The following is a 23,857-nucleotide window of genomic DNA, read 5'->3' on the forward strand; positions in this document are numbered from 1 at the left end:
CCAATAAGTATATGGATGAAATTATCAATAATTGGGTGTATGTGTTGACTATGCTGGTCTTCATGAATTTCACATATTTTATGAGAAAAGAAATGGTTTTATTTTTAGAGTTTGATGGTTTAACAAGTTGTGTGGTAGTCTAAAAAAAGGTTTTTCACTGAAACATTAAGACATTTAAATAATGATAAATAAGACTAATATGCTTCCGACAACGAATAAGCAGGAAAGCTTGATTTATCAAGCGTCCAATTCTAAAAATTTATTCTGTTTAATCTGATGTTTTATTTGAGCTAATAAAATTATTTAAAAGTTTCTAAATCTTATAATATTTAAAAAAATAAAATGTTTAAATATTATAAATATTGAAACTTTTAAAAGTTCTTAGCTTTTACAAAATTTTAAAAATGAACAGGAAGCTTGATTTATCAAGCATCCAAATTTAAATGTTTAATTCAGTTTATTTCGGTTCTTTATTTTAGAGAATTTAAACATTTTAATATTTAAACTGTAATAAAATTTCCAACAATTTAGATTACATATACAATTGATTTCCTGTTCTTGTTCTTAGATAGGAGTATTCTAAACGTAAATATATTTAATAAACTCACGTAGTTTTATGAAATTTGAAAATTTTCTGAATATTTTTGGTTGAATGATGGTCCTAAACGACATCGTTTTAAAACGAGAAACTACTGTACGTCTTTGTCTCATCTTCCATCTCCCAAACTCAAATCTCTCTTACTGAAATCGAGTGTACTCTTCTCCGACAACGTCTTAATCTCTATAGTTTCGACATCTCCGAACCCAGTTCCTTGAAATCGAAAGGTACAGTTTCTTCCTTATGACAAATTGATTCCTCGTCTATTTGACTCAAGTAATTGTCTTTGAGAAATCTCCAAGAAGAGGGTTCTTGATTTATATGTCTGCAAAATTGTCACTTTTTATATTTCACCTGTGCTATGGTGTCCTCTGAAATAATCTTGTGGGTTTTACACTTTTTTTTTTTGTGTGTTTGCATAGACTTTGTTTCGCCTTTTTTTTAATAAGAAAATGCATATACTTTTGTAGTTGAGTGGGCTATATGTGTTCTTAAGTCTTAACTTGAAACTCATTCAATGGTTTGTGTCTGTGCTTCATTTTCTTTTCTTTGTTATCTCAAGTGAGTTGTTTCATCACTCTCTAACTGATCCAAATTGTGAAAGTGGGCCAGTAACCAAAGTCTGAAAGTGAGATTGTTCTTGGCTTAACCTGAGTGTGGATTGTTGTTGCTCTTTGCTATGGGTTTATGGATCTTCAGACTCCTATTTAAACGAATGATTATATTTGTTTTCTTGTAATGTCTAGAACGAACCATTTAGTGGGCTGAGGTTTTATCGAATTAGCAGCGTTTTTTCACCATGGATGCGGCCAGTGAAAGCTCTTCTAATCCAAAAAATGAGGTAGAAGAGAAGCCTGTGATTGTTAGAGTTAAGAGAAAAGTGGGGCAGTCTCTGCTCGATGCTTTCTGTAAGTTTCTTCTCTCTCTCACTCTCTTTGCTCTGTTTGTTTCCCTTGGTCTTTGGTAGTAATTCTCTTGGATCTTTGTCTGTAGCTTTTGTGCGGATAGGGAAAAACTTATAGTGTTTTGGTGTTTAGGGTTGGAGATAAATGAAAGCCCACTCAAACGGCCGACTCTGGATTTATCAAAGCTATCTATTTCAAATTCAGGCAAGAAATGTAGTTCTATATTATCTCTGGATTTTTGTACTTGTATGATTATGGTTTGGACTCTGTGAAGCTTCAATATTGTTTTATAGGTTCTTCTGTGGTAGAGGACGTGAAACCAAAGAAGGTGCTAGTGCAGCATTTGGAGACAGTCACGGACTCTAAAACCACGGTTGACATTATCCACTCTTTCTTTGTGAGTGAACTTTCTTAGTCTTGTTAAACTACAAACCCCTTGGTCCCCTTCACGTTATTGTTGTTGTTTGTATGCTCTTATAGTCGTTCGTCATTTTGTGCTTTGCAGGAGTCTGATCTTAATGAGAAAAGTTGCAGTAGAGGGAATTTTGAGGAGCGGAGAATTGCATTCAAGAAAGACAATGTATCTTGGTTTCATTTTGATTTAGTGCTGATTCCAGATTCTCTGTCTCTTGACTGATGCTCGAATGATGGTTTAAATTCCTTTTCTTTCTTGCCTGTAGAGAAAAGAACAACTCCTGAACAAAGCTGTACAACAGCAACAGGTACATTCTCTAACAGTTTCTCTGAGATTGACATCTTAGGGGAAGGTCTAATACCATTTTACATAGCTAGCTTGAGACTTGAGTAATCATATAAACAAAAGTTCTAATGTATGTTAGATTGCTGCAGAGACTGCTCGGTTTCAGCAAATATGGCGGAGTAGGAAGGGAAACAAGGAAGGCATTCCTGATAGGTGTCATTTCTTTGATGTTATTCGTGTTGATACTGAAGAAAGACGAGACAATGCACTAGAGTAAGTTCTCTAGTAATATGTTTTCGTAATTAAGATCTCAGAATCAGAACTAGTTTAGCTGTGGTTGAAGAAACACAGTATTTAAAAGTGCAACTCTCTTCATGTAGGTTTACATCCTTGGAGGACCAGAAAATGCTTGCTAATTTCTTGCCTCTCCTTAGAGAGTGTATTCCAACAGCAGCTGAAGAGATTGAAGCTGATATACATTCTAGTCACACTGAAGAATACGTTTATGATTATTATGCTGTGAATGAAGACATGGATATCATCAGCGAAGATAGTTACAAGAACCAGTTTCCTCTGTGCGTATTTCTCCACTTTATTCCGTCTGTTTCTTGTGTCAGTCACCTGCTGATTTGGGTTGTTGGTTTTTTCTTAACAGTGTTATAGTCGAGGATGAAGAAGACTTCTGCGATGGACCTGATGAATCAGACTACGACTCTGATGATTCAAATGGTACACTTTTATCATCCATATACTTATCTCCACTCTTATTTAACTTCTTAGACATTCGTAATTCTGGTTATGTGGCATTTGTTTTTCTATACTGAACATTGAAAACAAGTATCATTGGCATTGTTAATTCATGGTTTCACTCTGGGTTGTAGAAACCAAAAGTTAAGAAAGAAGGAATACTTAATAATTTTATTGATGTGTATTTGTGTGACTCTCAGCTGAATATCATCCAAGGAACGATTACGCAAAAGAGATCTCTGAAGACGAGGAGGAAGAAGAAGAAAAGAGTGAAGAAGCCTCTGATGAATCAGACGAAGAGACTGCAGAAAGACATGTGAGAAAAGTCCTTGGAGACTAACGAGTTTGATTGTAATGGATGTGAAATTGTGAATGGTCATAAAAGTTAGTCATACACTTGTAAAAACCTCTATAAATTGATAATGTTGGGACTATGACATTTTTTTACTGATAATTTATTAATATCTACTATTTTATAGTAAATTATCTCAATTCATACTATAAAATAATTATTATTAATTTACAAATGTAACTTTAATTGTTAAAATTCTTGAAAAATATGAACTGAGACAATTTTATAAACAATAAGATTAGTATTTGGATGTTATAATTTTTATAGTTTCAGAACAAAAAAATTTATATATAGAAAACTTTGTTGATGAAATTACAAGTATAATAGATAAATTCACTTATATAAATGATTTAATGATATTAATTGACATATTTTAACAATCTAAAAGATTTTCAAAATGAGAATTATGCATATTTTTTAGAAATTGAAAACTTAAAGAATTTTTTGGTTTTCTTATGATATGTTATAGAGTATACAACAACATTATAGTTTGAAAATAACAAAACAATTTGTTTTTCGATTCTCTTGCTCATAAAAGTTGATCTTTTATAACTGTTCTATTCTCTTAAATAACTCCAAACCAAATAACTTTGTCCAATTATTATTCAAAATCTTTGTTTTATATTATTCTTTCATAACTGTTAATTCTAAATTACACAGAATTTGTTCTCTATTTTTTGTAGAATATATAGGAAATCAAAAGAAAATGCTTTCTAACAATTTTAGAAAATGAGTAAATGTTAGAAAATATAAAACAAAGATTAACGAGTCTTACCGGTGAATCTTCTGTGTACCAAATCAAGATTATGGTTCGTGTTACATTCTGAATTAGAGACTCTGAAGACTTAACGCGTTCCTTTACCACACCGTTTAACAAAAATAACCAAAATGTAATAAATTTATGGAAAAATTGGAAGAAGAATAATTGAATTATTATCCATCTATGCATTTTATATTTATATTTGGTCATATATGCTTTAATATCATTGAAACTCCATTATATCCTCATATTTTTGAAAATCTTGCAGAACTATTAAGGATTTCCAAAAAAATATCATTGATTTCTAAAAACATTTTGAAGAATATATAAAGCAAAAAAATATACATTTAAGTAAAACTTCTATAAATTGATAATGTTGGGACTATGGTAGTTTATTAATTTATAGTGATAATTTATTAATATCTAGTATTTTATAAGAAATTATCTCAATTTATACTATAAAATAATTGTTGTTATTTTCAAATGTACTTTTAATTGTTAAAATTCTTGAAAAATATGAATTGAGATAATTTTATAAACAATAAGATTAGTATTTGGATGTTCTAAATTTTATAAATTTTTAATATTTAGAAAACTTTATTGATGAAAAATTACAAGTACAACAGATAAATTCACTTATATACATGATTAAGTGAAATTAATTATCGTATTTTAAGAATCTATAAGACATTCAAATTGAAAATTATGCATATTTTTAGAAATTGAAAACTTAAAGAAAAATTTGGTTGTTTTTATGACATGGTATAGAGTATACTACAACACTAGATTATGACCCGCGGTACACCGCGGGGTAAATGTTTTTTTTAATTTTTTTTGTTAATTTATTATTTTAATACTAATTTTGCTAATATATTATTTTGTTAATTATAGTATTTAGTATATAATCTGTGGTATACCGCACAATAATTTTTGTTTAATACAATTTTAATTAAATTATTTTGATTCGACATATTTTATATTGGTGTTGTTAAATTAGTAAGATGAAGATTTAACCCGTATTGAAATATCATATTAATGATAGTTTATTTTTTAGTATTATCAGTTCAATCCTTTAATGTCATATAACCCGTCATATAATATAACTCGTTTATGTTATTTTGAAAATTTAATATGTTTAAATATTCATAATTTTAAACTTTTTATTAAGTTTAGATATATCAGTTATAAATTATAAACTTCTTAAAATTTTATAATTTATTATATACAAAAAAAATTTACTATATATGTATGTTGAACACACAATTTTTATATTAATTGAGTAATAAATATTTGTTTTTAAAAATTTCAAATCACAATATATGCAGGAAAAATACACATTTTTTATTAACTTTATGTATTAAATGATGATTCACTACATTTAAAAATTAAAATCAAAAAGTGATGATAGAAGAATAATTTTTTTAAATCTTGAATAAATATTCTAAATATCTATATTAATTATAGAACATTATATATATAGATATTTAAAATATTTTAATTGTGTTTGGTTATAAGGATAGTAAAGAAAGCTAAACTTGTTTGGATATGAATATAAGCATTAAATGACATTAAATGTAAAAAAATTTCCATAAACATATTTTTGAGCAAAAAGTGCTGCAAAAATACTAGTATAGATTATAGTTTAAAAATAACAAAGCAATTTGTTTTTCGATTCTCTTGCTGATAAAAGTTGAGCTTTCATAACTGTTTTATCCTCTTAAATAACTCCAAAACCAAATAACATTTTCATCTTATTTTTCAAAATCTTTGTTTTATATTCTTCTTCCATAATTTTTTTATAATTCAAAATTACAAAGAATTTATTATCTATTTTTTTTGTAGAATATATAGAAAATCAAAAGAAAATGTTTTCTAACAATTTTAGAACATGAGTAAATGTTAGAAAATATATTTTAATTTTTATCGAACAAAGAGCAAACTATAGAAAATGTATTCTAAATTTCGTAAAAAATAGTATTCTAATATCTCCATAGAACATAAATAATTTCTAAATTTTGTATAATATATAGAGTGTGTAAAATACTTTATCTAATATTTGTAGAACATGTACAGTATATAGAATACACATTATAAATTCAGAATATTTATTCTAAGCTTTGTAGATTATATTTTATCCATTCAAAATTGCAACAAAACAACATATTTTTGAGAGTACAAGGATTTTTTTTTAATTTTTTTTTTTTAACAAAGAGTACAAGGATTCTAATGTCTTCTTCAATAGTTTTCCAAAAAAATATCTAAAATTTTCTAAAAATATTAGCTAGTAAAAGGTAATTTAGGAATAATGGACATTTTAGTTATAGAAAGCATATATGACAATAATTCAATTATATATTCTTTATTTCTCTTAAATTTATTAATAATGTAATAATATTATTAGACTTGATATTTCAGTTTTGTGTAAAAAAAAAATGGCGTTGAACTTAAGCAAACAAAAGGCCTAGCTTGGTCTTCTTCTTCTTCGTCAACCTCTGGATCGCTTCTGACTGTTATTAAAACTATTACGTGAATGGCTGATTTGGAGACTCCTAATTATCATCCTGACCTTGAGGATCTCCGGCGTATACCAGTCGATCTCTTCGCTTCCAAGAAACTTCCCGGCCTTTCCTCCGGCGATCTCGGATTTGCCGATTCTTCCGAAAACCTCGTCTTTATCCTCCGCAAATCTTCTTCCTCTTTGAAATCTCTCCTTGATTCCTCCGGAATTGCTCTTTTCTCCATCTCTCGTCTCCATGTAAGCCTCCTTAGATTCCGCAATTTTGATCCCAAAAATTTCATCGATTTTTTTGCAATTCTTATAGCATCTCTACAATTTTTCATTTTTTTTCAGTTGGGTTTAGTTAGTTTGGTAACTTTGGTTAGTGTTTACATATAAACTTAGTCAAATGAAGTTACAACGTCTTTGTGTACGTGTGTTGTGGAATGTAGAATGGAATGTGGGAATTACATAAAGGAGATGTGCAAAAGCGTAAGGACTTGGTTTTATCGATGAAACGGACATCGAAAAGATTCAGCAAGACAGAGTTAGAGGTCTCTTTTGCTGGTGAATCTTCGGAACATCTTGTTATCAAAGGTTGCCCCTTCCAAAAATCTTGTACCATTTACAATCAAGACTCCATTGTTGCGCAGGTATGTATTGGATTCATTTGGTGTAATTTGTATTTTCAACATTGTCATAAAGATGTGTTTGTATTTGTGCTTTGAAACTTTTCATCAATTTTATTATGTTCCATTTAATTTGGTGGCAGACGAGTTTGATGTACAAGCTGAGACAGATTTACGTAGGGAGAAGCAAGTTCCGGCTAACGATATTTCCGGGAACCATCGATCATTCTCTAGTAGTCGCAATGGTAGCCATGTTTCTTCAAGGTTGAATATGAAAATTCCTCAATTTTATATTATTACTGTAAAGGTAAAATGTGACATTGCAATATTGCATCCTTATTGCCTTTTGTTTTGATTCAATCGGTTCACACGTGAAATGTAGATACGACGAGTTTGCCCTTTCTCTACTAACTAGTTTACCATCTTCGTTCATCACACATCATATGCTCTAACCCTTATGATTAGTTGATAGTTGTTGGAAATTGCCTTTGCTTAGTTATTCATCTTATTTTTACCATTTTGTAAAATAGTCATCAAAAAACATTTATGGAACGTTTATGAAAAAAAAATATATATATCTAAAATTTTAAACTAATGGAACGAATTTAACAAAGACATAATAAAATAATAGTTTCAGTGTAGTTGCTAGTTTCTTCTTTGGAAAAGGTGCTCCCGAGTCCCGACCCGACGACGTCAAGGCCATAATATTCTCCATGTGATCTGGCTCACAAAAGATACGAACTTTTCCCCCCTTGAAGTTCTTTTCGATTACAACTCTTCTAGTCTTGTTTTTCTTAATATCATAATAGTCTGCCCATAACGTTTGATCAGAATAAGGATGAACCCTCTTGGTCTTGCTGCCCATAATCACAATCTCACCTTTACGAGTGACACCAGCGACATAATTTAGTCGAGAAGGAGTTATGGACAATGTAATCTTTGACCATTCTTGTTTCCCCATATGATCTTCCATAATCCACATCTCTGCACTAGCGTTATTTTCGTAAGGTATATGTATGCATCCTAGTTTCCCTTGGTAGTTTACTGGTGTGATCGAATCCCAAAGATGATTCATCGGCATCTGGATACGATCAAATCTCTCGAATCTAACGTCAAACGTCCCTAATACATTATTTATTGATCTGTAATAGATAATCCCATTGATGCATACACTACGTTCACGACCACACCTTGGAGTGAAATTGTCATTGATGTTAATGTTTCTCCATTGCTGCTCCTTTGGACCTCCCAGTGTGAAAACTTGACAAGTATATTCCGGCTCTACATTATACACTTCAATCAAGGACAACACTTTGTATTGATTCTCAACTGGATCATACCCAAAGAAATCATCAACAGAGTCCACTCCATCCCATACGACTTTGGGTAATAAAATAGATTGTTGCGTGGTAGGGTTGTATATCGCAAACTGGTTCGAGCTTGACCAACAACAGATTAACCCATTGACATATCGATATAAATGGCAATTTAACCCACATGGTATCTCACGCTCTTTGTCAGCGGATATGAATGTTTGGTTAGTGTTTGGAGGATAGGTATATATACGAGGAGAAATATGAAGATTGGGACAAGTTATGATTAGGCTGGAAGACAAGGAGTAGCCGCGGCTGAGTCAAATTCCGAGTCTTGATCGAGTCCGTAATAACAGATGACCATAGCTTCGAAACACATTGGAACCTAGCTAGTGACTTCACCGGAAGTTTCGAGAGTATATCGACTGTTACATCCAAAGGGATATATATAGATTGCATCTTTTGACAACTTTTTTATGCGGCGACGTTGTAGTTTGGCTCGTGAGTTCACGTCCTCTGGTGTTTATTTTCTTCAATTTTGTGATTTTTGAACGAGAAAAGATAAAAGCTATACCTAAATTCTCACATAAACCTTAATTAGGGCATAAGCTAACCTTTATATAAAGCGAGACCTCAAAATAACTAGTTTGGTCTTCTTTCTATAAATCTTGGTTTTCAAAAAGTTAGTAATTCGTGACTTGTCGATTTTAACGATTAGAGCTTTTTTGCCATATAAAAAAAACTTTTTTTTAACAATATTTAAAAAGTAAAAGATAATTATATAAGAAAATAATTATTTTACACAAGGTTTATTTTCTCTAATTTTAAGGTCATAATTTAATTATGAGGTAGCGGTTTTTTCAAAAAGTTAATATGTTTATGTAACTTAAAACATATGTTTACATATTATGCATATATTCTGTTTTCATTAATTTGGGAATTAAATTTATTTTCGTTATTCTTCTTCTCATTTTCAGGATAACATAAAAAAATTGACAAAAAATAATGAACTTACATGAAATTTTGATTTATTTATGATAATGTTAGTATAGTTTTATTTAAAATTAGTTGGAAAATATTAAAATTATTTCGTATGAGATTACAATATATAGAACATATATATATATATAATAATAACGTTAGTTTTTTTAAATATGAGATAATATTAGTTTTCATTTTTTTTGAGAATTATTTTATACTAATTTTTGATATTGATAGAATGCACAATTTATTTTGATATGGTAACTATAAGTCTTACCTTTTAGGATTAGTGCATAGAAGTAAAATTTATTTTATTATGATGTCATTTACTGCTAAATTGAATTATGAGATGAAGTGTGTAAACTCTAAATTCAGGTTTTTATTAACTATAAATAAAATATATAATTAACATCTGAAAAACTACTTAAAATTTGACATATTGTTTTCATATCCGCGTAATTAACAATATATCAAACTTTATATAATCAGATGGTATTTCATGAATTTTACTACATGAATATTGAGATCAAATCAGATATCTATATTGATATTTTTGAAATACATGTTATGTTTTACCCTTTTAGTTATGGTTATTTAAAATTTTAGTTACAATCTTAGTCCTTAGAAAATTGCCAAAAAAAACAAAAACTTAAACACGGTAAATCGACCAAAATAAGATTATTTAGATTTTTATTAAATATTTAACAATAATTAGTACCAAAAGTTCTTGCCTAAATCCTAATGTTATATAATCCACCAAATTTTATTATAATTGTTAACACATTTCTATCAAAAAAAAACTTTTTAAAAAACTGACAAAACATAAATTATAAATTATAAATAACTAAAACAATAAAGAAAAATAAGGTAGCTTGATGTGTACCACAAGTTAAAAATCTAGTAGTATTTTAAAACATTAGTCAAAACATGTTCTTTTGAACCAAAATGCTTCACAAACTCTTGGTCGAATTTTGCACAATTTTACAATAAAAGTCCAATCCTAAAACCACTACTCATCTGATTTCTGGTCGGATTCAATTCGGTCTATCCGGTCGAATTTAATCCAGAATCCGGTCCGTCCGGTACGCTCATTCTCGTTGGTACAAAATTTTGGGAATCGAATCGAACAGCAAACAAGAACGGCGTCGTTTTGTATTCTGTAACTCAAGTTCTTAAATCTTAACCCCTCTTCTTCGTCGGCTTCGCTACTCACATTCCCCAACATTAGGGCTCTCTAAATTTCTCCAGTCTCGTGTCGTCATCGTCTTCGCGAAGCTCAAACTCGAAGATGTTAACGGCAGATATCCCACCGAATCAGTCTGTCTACATCCAAAACCTCAACGAAAAGATCAAGAAAGAAGGTAAAACTCTCTCTTCTATCTAATTCGTCAACTAAATCTCGAAAAGCTCGTAGAAGTTTAAAACCGCATTGAGCTGTATCTACCCTTGATTCCATCTTAATCGAGCTTCTGCAATGCTTTAGAGTTAGGTTTTCGTTTGATTTTAGCTGTTGTTTGGAGTGCTCGTATTGAACTTCTAGGGTTTCGGAATCGTGTATTGAATCTAATTGAAGAGGTTATGAGGAAGATGTTTTTAGGCGAGGATTAGTGTTGGTTGGCTCAGGGAAGTATCAATTTTGGATGTATGTGGCTAACCTGGTTTTTGTGTGTTTCCTCAGAATTGAAGAGATCTATTTACTGTTTGTTCTCTCAGTTTGGGAGGATACTTGATGTGGTTGCTTTGAAGACTCCTAAGCTCCGTGGACAAGCTTGGGTTACCTTTAGTGAAGTCACTGCTGCTAGTAATGCCGTTCGCCAGATGCAAAACTTCCCCTTCTATGATAAGCCTATGGTCAGTATCCATCCACTGTCATCACTTTTTTTTTTCTTCTTATCTCTGAGTATATCAATCCTGTTATAATTTCCATAAAAGGATTCTTCTTGTGTGTTGTGTTAGATTGATTGAAGTGCTAAAGCATACATGTTTTATTAGTCAGTGGAACCTTCGACCTTTTTTGTCCCCAATATAATCGTTAGTTATCTGTGTGTCTAGATTCTGTTGTTTTTTATGCTTATAGACCTTCTCAGTCACATTCTCTCGTGATGCCTACTGCCAAAATGTTTGATCTGTTTGTTATATAGTACTTGCTAAATCTTACTTCTTTCAGGGTGTTTGTAAACTATTCAGTTACATCCGTTCACGTTGAGATTTATTTTTCATACTAATTATGTGATCTTTTTTGAGTGCAGCGCTTACAATACGCAAAAGCAAAGGCAGATTGTATTACTAAAGCTGAAGGAACTTTCGTTGCAAAAGATAAGAAGAGGAAGCAAGAAGAGAAAGGTTTCAAACTTTTTGTTTTCTTTTCGCATTTTTGTTTGGTTCAATGATAAAATATGAAATTTTCAATTGCATTTGAAGTTAACTAAACTACATATTTTACTTTTAGTTGAAAGAAAGCGTGAAGAAACCCAACGACCAAACATGGCTAATGGCCCAAGTGCCAATAACGGAGTCCCTCCGGTAAGTGTTCTTGTTCACCACCTTCTTCAGAACAACCTTCTGGTTAAATTCTATTGTATCCGGAAATAATGTTGATTATCTCTGTGTCTTATGATGCAGCCTTCGTTCCAGCCAAGTGGGCAAGATGCGATGCCACCAAACAACTTACTCTTCATTCAAAACCTCCCGCACGAGACAACAAGCATCATGCTTAAGCTTCTCTTCGAACAGTACCCTGGATTCAAAGAGATAAGAATGACCGAAGCAAAGCCAGGAATCGCCTTTGTAGAGTTTGAAGACGATGCTCAGTCTAACATGGCTATGCAAGCACTACAAGGTTTCAAAATCAATCCCCACTATCCAATGGTCATCTCTTTTGCCAAGAAATGATGAGTTTTTGGTTTCTTTTGTTTATCAGTCTTTTTTGATGAGATGACAATACTGTACTGTACCAACCAAACCCTGGTGTGTATAACCAACGGTTCTATTGTTTTAACGGATTGTTCCCGGTTTGGTTTAATCCATTGATAGATAGAGACCCCTGAAACGCGGTTTCACACTTGACGATTTATCACAATTTAGGAGACGACCCATCGAAAAAAAAAGAATATCTTTACTAGTCAACCATTTTTATAAAAATGAAATTTTTAGGCCAAGTAGAAAAGGACAAGAAGAGAAAGAGAGAGAGAAAACAAAAAAAAACCTTGCTCGATACGCCACCGTCGTCGTCTTTAACCCAATCTAAAATCCTCAATTCAATATCTTTTCATCTCAGAGATCATTTCATAAAAATAAAAAAAAAGTTTCCGTTTTTAGCGAATCCTTTGTTTCTGAAAGCTTTAAAGTTGTCTCCTTTAATTAAAACCATCATGTCTTCGACTTCTTTCACCGACCTCCTTGCCTCTTCCGGCGTTGACTGTTACGAAGATGATGAAGACTTGCGAGTTCCCGGGTCGAGTTTTGGTGGGTATTACCCGGAGAGAACTGGGTCGGGTTTACCCAAGTTTAAGACGGCTCAACCACCTCCTCTTCCGATTTCACCATCTTCTCATAACTTCACCTTTTCCGATTTCCTTGATTCTCCTCTCCTCCTCAGCTCCTCACACGTAAAGCTTTCATCTTTTCCTCATTTTATAGTACAAATGGAAAACAAAAAAAAAAATCAAATCTTTATAATCTATGATGTTCTGTCTTCAAACTAAAACTTATCTAAAGGTTTGTTTGGCTTTGTGACTTGTTTACTTGCAGAGTTTGATATCTCCAACAACAGGAGCGTTCCCATTTCAAGGCTCAAACAATCTCTCAGAGTTTCCATGGCAACTTCAACCGCAACCCCAACCATCAAACGCTTCTTCTGTAAGTGTTTCCTTAAATAGCGTTTTTGATACATAAAGTCAAGTCAAGCAACTATACTTTCTTGTTACTGGATCCGAATCAAACTTTTCCCTTCTTCGTTTTTATTTTTCTAGGCTTTGCAAGAAACGTATGGTGTTCAAGATCACCACCAGAAGAAGCAGGAGCTGATTCCTCGTGAGATTGCAATACAAAACAACAACCAAAGTTTTGGATCAGATCGTCAGGTAAAAGTACCATCATACATGGTGAGTAGGAACTCTAATGATGGTTATGGTTGGAGAAAGTACGGTCAGAAACAAGTGAAGAAGAGCGAGAACCCGAGGAGTTACTTCAAGTGTACGTATCCTAATTGTGTTTCCAAGAAGATTGTTGAGACTGCGTCTGATGGACAGATCACTGAGATCATCTATAAAGGTGGTCATAATCATCCTAAGCCTGAGTTCACCAAGAGACCATCACAATCTTCATTACCATCATCGGTTAATGGGAGGCGTTTATTTAATCCTGCTTCTGTTGTTAGTGAACCACATGATCAGTCAGAGAACTCTTCGATTTCGTTTGACTATAGTGATCTTGAGCAGAAAAGCTTTAAATCAGAATATGGTGAGATAGAGGATGAGGATGAACAACTTGATATTAAGAGAATGTAAGTAGTTTCTTGAATTAGTAGTGGAAGCAAAAACGTTTGTTGTACTTGGGTTTGGAATTGACTTAAATCTGTTTTGTGTTGTGTAACAGGAAAAGAGAAGGTGAAGATGAAGGCATGTCTATTGAAGTGAGCAGAGGAGTGAAAGAACCAAGAGTTGTGGTTCAAACAATAAGTGACATTGATATTCTTGTAGATGGCTTTAGATGGAGGAAGTATGGTCAAAAAGTTGTCAAGGGAAATACTAATCCAAGGTTGGTTATACAAAACTTGATTTCTCAAATTGTAGACTTGTTTCATGTTTTCTAATCACTTCCTTTTCTACTAACAGGAGCTACTACAAGTGCACATACCAAGGTTGTGGAGTGAGGAAGCAAGTGGAAAGATCCGCAGCTGACGATAGAGCGGTTCTCACTACCTATGAAGGAAGACACAATCATGATATCCCAACCGCGCTACGTCGCTCATAATATAAATATTCTTGGGACTTAGTCATTAGTAATCTCATATAGGATTTGGATCAGAAAGAAAAAAACACTCTTACTATGGCTTATCTTTTGTGCTCAATACAGTTTGTTTATTTGTTTGTTACACAGTCAATACTTTGTTTTGTACAGAGTGGTGTTTAGTAGTTTTTTTTTATCATGGGCCTTACAGAACCCCTTTTCTCATCTGTGTGACTTTAAACACTTGAGAGTCCATTTTATTTCTTGAGTCTTGGTCTTTTTCTTGATTTGTGTACATTATACATTCAAGCTTCATAAGCTAATAATAATGGTATGTAATCCCACTTTGCTTGATTGGTGCAACACATCTAGCTAGTATATTATCTCCATATTATAGGACTTAATTTAAAATCTTAACTTCTGTATCCATTATATATATTATTAGAACTAAGATATGAAACCAAAACCACAAATTTAGAATGGTGGAGATTATGCGGAAAGAAGATTAACCAAACGTAAAAATAGAAAGAAACAATAAATAGAAACAACAAATACAGGCTCATCTTTCTTTTTCCTTGTCTCACATACCAATGTTTCTCTCTCTCTTCCTCTCTCTGTCTCTGTTTCTTCTTTGTTGCACCACACCAAAGTCATAGAACCAATTAGCACAAGTAAAAACAGAGTCCTCTGTTTTCTTCTCTATACCATTAACATTTGACATTGCACAAAGCTGCATCTCTCATTTTCCATTACATAACCTTGATAGTTCCCCAAACCTAGTCTCTCTCGGTCTCTCCCTCTCTATCTTCTAGACTCGCTTTCTTTTTTTTAATGGATAAAGAAAACACCATGGAGTTGTTGACGTTCGGCAGAGATGAGGCCAACTCGTCGTATTGGGGTGAAGTGCACGGTCCATTCATGAAGGAAGAGCTTGTGTGCCAAGCACAAAACATGATGACCTCAAGAGGCATTTTCATGAACAATGACCCTCTCAAATTCGCAATGCCTCTTCTCATGCTACAAATGTCAGTCATCATCGTTACCTCTAGGCTTATCTTCCGCGTCCTTCAACCTTTAAAACAAGGAATGATCACTGCTCAAGTCTTGGTATAACTTTCGAATACTATATTCACTGTACTCCTATTGCAAAACAAAATGTGTGTTTGAAACTTATTATTGTGTGTGTAATGTATAGACAGGTGTTGTTTTAGGACCGTCTTTTCTAGGACATAATGTAACATACATGAACATGTTTCTTCCCGCTGAAGGCAAGATCATAATACAAACGCTTTCAAACGTCGGTTTCGTCATCCATCTCTTTCTACTCGGGCTCAAAATTGATGGGAGTATTATCAGAAAAGCTGGTTCTAAAGCCATCCTCATCGGTACAGCCTCTTACGCCTTCCCTTTCTCCCTTGGCAGCCTCACGGTTATGTTCTTTAGTAAAACTATGGGACTTCCCAACGCTGTAGTTAGCTGTACAAGCAGCGCCATCTCCTTGAGCTCGATGACTTCATTCCCGGTTACAACAACGGTCTTAGCGGAACTTAACATCCTTAACTCCGAGTTAGGACGGTTAGCCACCCACTGCTCAATGGTCTGCGAAGTTTGTAGCTGGTTCGTCGCTCTCGCGTTTAATATCTACACGCGTGAGCGGACAATGAATAGCTTTTGTGCGCTTTTGATGATCCTTCTTCTTCTTCTGGTGATTCATTTCCTCTTTAGACCTTTGATAGTATGGCTCACCGAGAGGAAAACCAAATCAACGAATAATAAAGACGTAGTCCCGTTCTACCCGGTCCTCTTTCTTTTATCTGTGGCTAGCCTTAGCGGAGAGGCTATGGGGGTCCATGCTGCGTTTGGAGCGTTTTGGTTTGGTGTTTCTCTCCCTGATGGTCCGCCTTTAGGCACGGAACTTGCTGCCAAACTCGAGATATTTGCTTCGAATTTGTTCCTCCCATGTTTCATCGCTATTAGTGGGTTGCAAACTAATTTCTTTGAGATCACAGAGAGCCATGAGCACCATGTGGTAATGGTTGAGGTCATTCTCTTGATCACTTACGGATGCAAGTTCCTTGGTACCGCGGCTGCCTCTGCCTACTGCAACACGCAGATCGGAGACGCGCTTTGTTTGGCCTTGTTGATGTGTTGTCAAGGTATCATCGAAGTCTACACTACTATCGTCTGGAAAGACGCTCAGGTGAATATAAATAGCCTTAACTGATTTGTTTTTTTTCAGTTTGGTTTTGATTCAGATTTTCTTGTATTATAAAATATATATATCAAGAAAACTGAAAAAAAATGTGGTTTCTTTTGTTACCGTTTTGGTTTTGATTAGGATTGATTTTGGTTTACAGGTTGTTGACACAGAATGCTTTAATCTGGTGATCATCACGCTATTGGTGGTAACCGGGATATCGCGGTTCCTCGTTGTGTACCTCTACGACCCTTCAAAACGTTACAAAAGCAAAAGCAAACGAACAATCCTCAACACAAGACAACACAATCTTCAGCTCCGTCTTCTCCTTGGCCTCTACAATGTTGAAAACGTCCCTTCCATGGTTAATCTTCTAGAAGCTACTTACCCGACACGGTTCAACCCGATCTCATTCTTCACGTTGCACCTGGTCGAGCTTAAAGGTCGAGCACACGCAGTTCTCACGCCGCACCACCAGATGAACAAACTTGACCCTAACACGGCTCAGTCCACACACATCGTAAACGCCTTCCAGCGTTTCGAGCAAAAGTACCAGGTAAAACAACTAAACGTTTTTTTTTTCATCGTATAAGTGTATAACAATAATATAACTATCATAATTAACATGAAAGCATGCATACACGTCGATGTAAGCGCAAATAAGCAATCGTGGCATAAAAGTAAACGTAAATACAAAACTAACAACTGAAACCACTTCCACTATAGTATAGAATTGAAATAGTTTAAAAAAAAAAAAAAAGAAGAAGACGAAGAAAAAGTAATATATAGTTTGATAATCATAATTATTAATCTTATGTCAGGGAGCACTCATGGCGCAACACTTTACCGCAGCAGCGCCTTATTCGAGCATAAACAACGACGTATGCACGCTCGCACTCGACAAGAAGGCGACGTTAATCGTGATTCCGTTCCACAAGCAGTACGCAATTGACGGGACAGTCGGACAAGTCAACGGGCCCGTCCGCAGCATAAACCTTAACGTGTTGGAAGCTGCACCTTGTTCAGTCGCAATATTCATAGACCGAGGAGAGACTGAGGGACGTCGCTCTGTCTTGATGACTAATACGTGGCAAAACGTGGCGGTGCTCTTCATCGGAGGCAAGGATGACGCGGAGGCGCTTGCGTTATCCATGAGGATGGCTGAAAAGCCTGATCTTAACGTCACTATGATACATTTCCGTCACAAGAGCTCTCTTCACGATGAGGATTACAGCGACATGTCCGAGTACAATCTCATAAGCGATTTTAAGAGCCACGCAGCGAATAAAGGGAAAGTTCACTACGTAGAAGAGATAGTAAGAGATGGTGTGGAGACGACGCAAGCGATTAGCTCACTGGGAGATGCCTATGACATGGTATTAGTTGGCCGAGACCACGACCTAGAGTCTTCAGTCTTGTATGGACTCACGGACTGGAGTGAGTGTCCTGAGTTAGGTGTGATAGGAGATATGTTGACGTCGCCGGATTTTCATTTCTCAGTGCTTGTTGTTCATCAGCAGCAAGGAGACTCATTGGCCATGGACGAAAGTTATAAATTGCCTAAGGTCGAGCATCATCAGAAGATTGGTGATACGGTAATGCAACCACGTTTCTCTGCTGAAGAAGGTTTCACTACCATTGATCTCGGTAAACTTTAGAGTAGCCAACTGACTTAAATCTTCATTTGGTAAGTTCTTTTCTTTTTTCATAAGTTCATGATTCGAGATATTTATACATAGATGTATCTAAGAGGTAGATGCATTTGGTATCGAATTGAGTCTCAGGATGTCATCATGTTATAGTTGTAGTTCGCTATTTTTGTCTACATTTATATATTACTAAGAGATCAACATAGTAAATAAAAGTTTATTTGGTTAAAATATGTGGGTAGGTAAACAAAAATATTCCAACAATCTCTGTTATCTTAACACTTGACTCTTTATTTTTGCGATATGTGACCATTTTTTCTTTATAATTAAATGCTCAAGAAGTATTTCTATACTTTCACTCTCTTTTAATTTCACTACTAGGATATATCATGTGCTTAAAGCATGGGTCAACATTTTAAAAAAAAATTATAATATAGTAATAAAAATTATTGTTATATTTTTTTAAAAAAGTTATTGTGTTTGAGATAATATTTATTTTTAATTGTTATGTAAATCTATTAGTCTATTTGAATACTAATTATTTTAGAATATTATAGTATTTTATTTTTGACGTATTATTACAGTTTTATATTGTTTATTTGTTGTATTTGCATCTTATTTTATGAAATATAAAATAGTAATTTTAATTTTATAATTGTGGGTAAATAAAAATTATTAATTTATCATCTATATAAATTTAGTTTTACCAATCCGCCAATGTGGAAAATTAAAACACACATTTTCATACATTGAGTAATATATATTCGTTTTAAAAAATTCAAATCACAACATATGCAGAAAAATATGCATTTTATTAATTATAAGTATTAAAATAAAATAAAGATGATATGAGAATCATAATTTGAAATCTTAACAAAATCTTCGAATTTAGTAATTAAAAATAATTGGATATAAAATCTTAGTTTTTAAAATTCTGATTGGTTTATATATATATATATTTTTAAAAATAATTAAGTAATTTCATCCATAATTTATTAGAGAGAGAAAATAGTTTTTTAGATTTTTTAGATTTTTTAATATTTGATATGTGAGTATTTTTTATTTTTAATTTAATTATATTTATTTAAATTAGTTAATTAAGCTTAATTAATTTTTTCTAATGGCAATTGAATGTAATTTTTTACACATTTTAAGGTTAGTTTCATATTTGTACTTCTCAATTAATATAGTAGGATTTAAGATAAAACTAGGATGGTGACAATTAAAAAAATAATAATAATAATAAGACTACGATTAAAATATTGAATAAACTGTTTTAGAAATCTTATAATATGTTATACTATCTATTTCATATTCTCTCTTCACTTGACTATAAATATAATTTACATGACCATACTATTATACTATTACTATACTTTCTATCTCTTATGATGATACAAACAAAGTTTTTTTTTTTGCTTTTACATAAATATATTTTTCATATTTGTGAGATTAAAGTGGCAGAAAGGGATTCCTATTAGGGATACAATATCCCACATTGAAAGTTAAATAGGATCTTTAAGTAGTACATAAGATATAGACGTATCTACTTATTACTAATTAATTTATTGAAACCACATAATCTAGTATGGTATGGAACTCGATCTGCACATGCTTAACCCAATCCACAATCGGCCCGCCCGGTCAAATAGTTGGCTCGTTGATTCATGCACATATATACAAAGATTTATGGCTAAATGAGCCATCATCTTGATGTGACATATTATTTAACTTCCGGGAAATCTATTTCCAACACAACCACTTTCATGAATCACTGATAACGGCATTTCCCGATACCAGCGTAATCTACCGCCTTCCAACAACTTTCCAATAGCCATATGCACCTCCCCGAACATAAACTAAAAACAGTCCATTAACACGCTCAATTATGAGAGCTCTAATACCAATTTAAAACAACCTGACCTATTTCTTTTTAATATAAATGACATAATCAAGCCCTCCATAATAACTAATTAAACCAACCAACGATAAAACAACACGCACAGCAGAAGACATAGCAAACCAACTCCAATTTATTATAAATACATTACCAATTATAACCAATAAAAACCATCAATCTAACATGTTTCTAAACCATTTTCTAACAACATAAACATAACCACACTATATAACCATGATTCCATGTCACACTTTGTGACATACCGGTTTGCAGAGAGGTTTAAAAGAATTGATTTGGCCATCTATGTCACCAATGTGTACTTATCTTTTCGGTCAAGAGGGCTTAGAGAACTCCAGAATTAAGCATGCTTGAGCTGGAGTAGTCTTAGTATGGGTGACCTTCATCGTGACACCCCGGCTCGTGGAGAGGTTTAAAAGAATTGATTTGGCCACCTATGTCACCAAAAGTGCATTTATCTTTTCGGTCAAGGGTCCTGGGAGAACTCCAGAATTAAGCGTGCCTGAGCTGGAGTAGTTTCAGGATGGGTGACCCTCCTGGAAGTGACTGTCGGAACTATGCGAGTGAGGATAAAACACAGAGAAAGATCATGTGGTGTTTCGTAAGGACGGTAACAAGTCCTTAAAGCTCTCGAACGTAACAAACCGACCGTCGTATATGGATGGGATCACAGGCCTAGAGAGAGGAAGTGAGGCCCATTCAGGAAGGTGGTCCCATAGACTGGGAGTGGACATGGGGCCAACTGATAGGTGGCAGTCGGCAAGTTACAAGTGGTAGTAGAGCCGAACCCAGTCGAGTGGGCTCACACCATTGGGGGTGACGGTCTTGGTGCGCAACGAAGACGTTGTGATATATTAATGGGGGTGAATTGTGACATCCCGGTTTGCGGAGAAATTAAAAAAAATTGATTTAGTCACCTATGTCACCAAAAGTGCACTTATCTTTTCGGTCAAGGGTCCTGAGAGAACTCTAGAGTTAAGCGTGCTTGAGCTGGAGTAGTTTCAGGATGGATGAACTTCCGAGAATTGACTATCGAAACTATGCGAGTGAGGACAAAACACAGGGAAAGATCATGTGCTGATTTGTAGGGACGGTAACAAGTCCTTAAAGCCTCCAAGACGTAACAAACCGACCGTCAGATATGGATGGGATCACGGACCTTGTGAGAGGACGTTAGGCCCATTCAAGAAGGTGGGCCCATGGATTGGGAGTGGACATGGGGCCCACTGATAGGTGGCAGTCGGGGAGTAACATACTTTTCCTACACCACAACAGAAAAGAGATGCGTGCGTATTATCACAAATACTTAGTGAGGCAATCCTCTCATCTACTAGGCTATACACATAAACAATTAAGATCATGCACAATACAAAAAAAAAACCAAATCAGACAATGAGGAACGCAAAATGCACCCATAAATAGTTGGTGTCGATCGACACCTTCTTGTTGTCAGTCGACACCACCAATCAACAAACACACCTATGTATTGGTGTTGATCGACACCTCTACCTTGTGTCAATAACACAAAACACAAAACAAATCACACAAACCCGAAATGCTTAGATTAGCCATGGTCACACATTCACCTTTGATTTAGATTGATATCTTGACAAGAACAAGATATCCCACAAAAACAATGACTCCTTCTCACACCCAAAATCTATTGATCTCCTTCTCCATCCCTTCAAAGCAACAAAAACTCAACCATCTTGCTCCTCAAGCCTCACATAAGCCTCTCTTTATCTCGCTGGAGCAACAACTAGCCAACTTTTTCTCTTCCTCTCTGGAACAACAAAACAAAGCTAGGACAAAGAAGATAGGATGTATCGAGTTTTTAAAATGACCAAGGCTTTTTTCAAAACCAAACTGATCTAAACCGAACAATTTAAAACTAAAAATTGGTTGTGTCGAGCTAACTAGTTATCACGGATTCTTTGTGAACAGTTTGTAATTGGTGAGATGTAAAAGAAAAATGATGAATTGCGAAAAGGAGTCAAGGCAAATGATAAACTAAGTCATGGGACCAAGTTCTTGGGTTGGAGTTAGATCATTATGTCGGGAATGGCATGAATAAAGTGTAGTCATTATCGACCAAAGTATCTAGTAGGTCCGACCATGGCATTGGCGAGTTATCATGGGGCTAGATTACGAAAATGGAACGAAATATGGAATCATGGGCAATAATGATTCCATATTGCATGGGCGGATCAATCATGAGCTATTAGATCGATTATGGTGTCTAAAGTAGAACATGTTCGTTCAAAAGAAACATTATTCAAATTAAAGTGGCTTAGATGGAAGCCGCATCAATTTTGGGTTGTTGTTTGTTTGTTTCATTGCATTACATATAGAGTAAAGGTGGTATGTGAATCTCCCCAAAATGTCACCCTGGACACAGGAACATGACGGCTTGGCTAGAATGAGTCGCATCTTAGGCTAACAATTACCCGACGAGGTAGTGGTGAGGTAGAATAATATGTGTGATTATTCTAAAAAGGTTACTAGATTCGGGTCTTTTGTGGTAATGAATTGATGTAAACAAGATGTGGTGTTGGGGGAGAGGATCAGACCATGTGGCCATTAGGATGTAAGATTGAGTCTTGATATTGATTTAGGATTAGGATTAGATCGAGTCTTGCATTTTTTGGTTCATGCAATGTTTATTTATGTTTTGCATCTCTCAATTCTGTGTGATTGCTTGTTGATTGTTTGGGTTTGGGCATAGGGTATTTAATTTCCGAGTAAGATAACCATACTTACTGAGTGACTATCACTCATGACGCCACTATTTGTTGTAGGAAACCTTAGAAAATCCTTAGTGGATCTGGAACATAGGACCTCAATGTAGTTTTGTTGAAGTTAGTGCAAAAGAGTATTGTGAGGGTATTATGTATTTTTGACATTGGACGTTCAAAACCTCTATACGTAATTTTTGTGAAGTATTTATGATAAAACTGTATAGTGTATAAAAATTATGTTTTATATTCGGGATGGTTGTTTACTGAGAGTGGGTTTTGACCGAGCCAACACAACTCCCCTTTGCCGTAAACAGTAGTAAAGCCTAACACCGAATCTGGGAGAGATGAATGCCAATGATGGATTGACCAGGGATTTTTGCTTTGTGGTAGAAGTACCTGGACAGACTGTCCGAAGCGTTCGTCACGTGGCACTTCCAGTCGCGGTTGGCTAGTCATGCCATATCGCAGTTTGGGAGTGTTTGGGCTCAGGATGTTACATTGTCGCTCATGTTCTTCAATGTTGCGGTCATATACTGCAATTATGGAAGAAATATAAAATTAGCGTTATGCATATTGCTTATATCATGTTTAAAAAATTGGCCTCACCGATCGATTTGTCACCGGAAAAGTGCTCGGCGACGCTTGATCATATTTTTGTTAAAATTATGTTATAAATCAATTATTTATGATTAGATCTGTAAATTTTAGGTATAATAAAATGCAGATTGAACAAAAATTGATTAAAACTATATAAAAAAAACCTACTCCTCGGTATAGGGTTAAGGCTGCACAATCCAAAGGAAGAAGAAGAGAATAAAATACCTATTTTACTCTATATCAAAGTGAAATATTGAAAACCATTGACCTATGACACAATTACCTACACCAATGGTATTGTCTGTAATTTTACCCACAAGATGGAA

General features: G+C 34.1%; 5 protein-coding genes across 6 annotated transcripts; all 5 read left to right on the forward strand.

Annotated features, from left to right (window-relative positions):
• Window positions 707-3,406, forward strand: LOC104786634 (RNA-directed DNA methylation 4-like). Of its 2 annotated transcripts, none has more exons than XM_010512082.2 (10): window positions 707-825; window positions 1,345-1,506; window positions 1,636-1,707; window positions 1,797-1,900; window positions 2,009-2,083; window positions 2,184-2,225; window positions 2,343-2,476; window positions 2,584-2,778; window positions 2,859-2,932; window positions 3,151-3,406. In XM_010512082.2, exons 2-10 carry the CDS (start codon window positions 1,398-1,400, stop codon window positions 3,288-3,290), a joined length of 945 nt encoding a protein of 314 aa, XP_010510384.1. In that variant the 5' UTR covers window positions 707-825; window positions 1,345-1,397; the 3' UTR covers window positions 3,291-3,406. The 2 variants fall into 2 exon arrangements, with proteins under 2 accessions (XP_010510384.1, XP_010510385.1); XM_010512083.2 differs by having other exon boundaries at window positions 1,386-1,506.
• Window positions 6,474-7,627, forward strand: LOC104786635 (protein LURP-one-related 7-like). Its single transcript, XM_010512084.1, has 3 exons — window positions 6,474-6,817; window positions 7,012-7,212; window positions 7,332-7,627. The coding sequence occupies exons 1-3, from the start codon at window positions 6,593-6,595 to the stop codon at window positions 7,455-7,457; spliced, it is 552 nt and encodes a 183-aa protein (XP_010510386.1). The 5' UTR covers window positions 6,474-6,592; the 3' UTR covers window positions 7,458-7,627.
• LOC104786636 (U2 small nuclear ribonucleoprotein B'') lies at window positions 10,672-12,543 on the forward strand. The gene is made up of 5 exons (XM_010512085.2): window positions 10,672-10,843; window positions 11,161-11,333; window positions 11,732-11,825; window positions 11,932-12,005; window positions 12,105-12,543. Exons 1-5 carry the CDS (start codon window positions 10,771-10,773, stop codon window positions 12,372-12,374), a joined length of 684 nt encoding a protein of 227 aa, XP_010510387.1. The 5' UTR covers window positions 10,672-10,770; the 3' UTR covers window positions 12,375-12,543.
• On the forward strand, window positions 12,653-14,786 carry LOC104786637 (probable WRKY transcription factor 25). The gene is made up of 5 exons (XM_010512086.2): window positions 12,653-13,090; window positions 13,233-13,340; window positions 13,454-13,986; window positions 14,079-14,240; window positions 14,318-14,786. The coding sequence occupies exons 1-5, from the start codon at window positions 12,854-12,856 to the stop codon at window positions 14,454-14,456; spliced, it is 1,179 nt and encodes a 392-aa protein (XP_010510388.1). The 5' UTR covers window positions 12,653-12,853; the 3' UTR covers window positions 14,457-14,786.
• On the forward strand, window positions 15,282-18,317 carry LOC104789177 (cation/H(+) symporter 13-like). Its single transcript, XM_010514914.1, has 4 exons — window positions 15,282-15,539; window positions 15,628-16,632; window positions 16,790-17,185; window positions 17,451-18,317. Exons 1-4 carry the CDS (start codon window positions 15,282-15,284, stop codon window positions 18,285-18,287), a joined length of 2,496 nt encoding a protein of 831 aa, XP_010513216.1. The 3' UTR covers window positions 18,288-18,317.

The sequence above is a fragment of the Camelina sativa genome, chromosome 5 (genome assembly GCF_000633955.1).
Source record: "Camelina sativa cultivar DH55 chromosome 5, Cs, whole genome shotgun sequence".
Taxonomy (NCBI): Eukaryota; Viridiplantae; Streptophyta; class Magnoliopsida; order Brassicales; family Brassicaceae; genus Camelina; species Camelina sativa.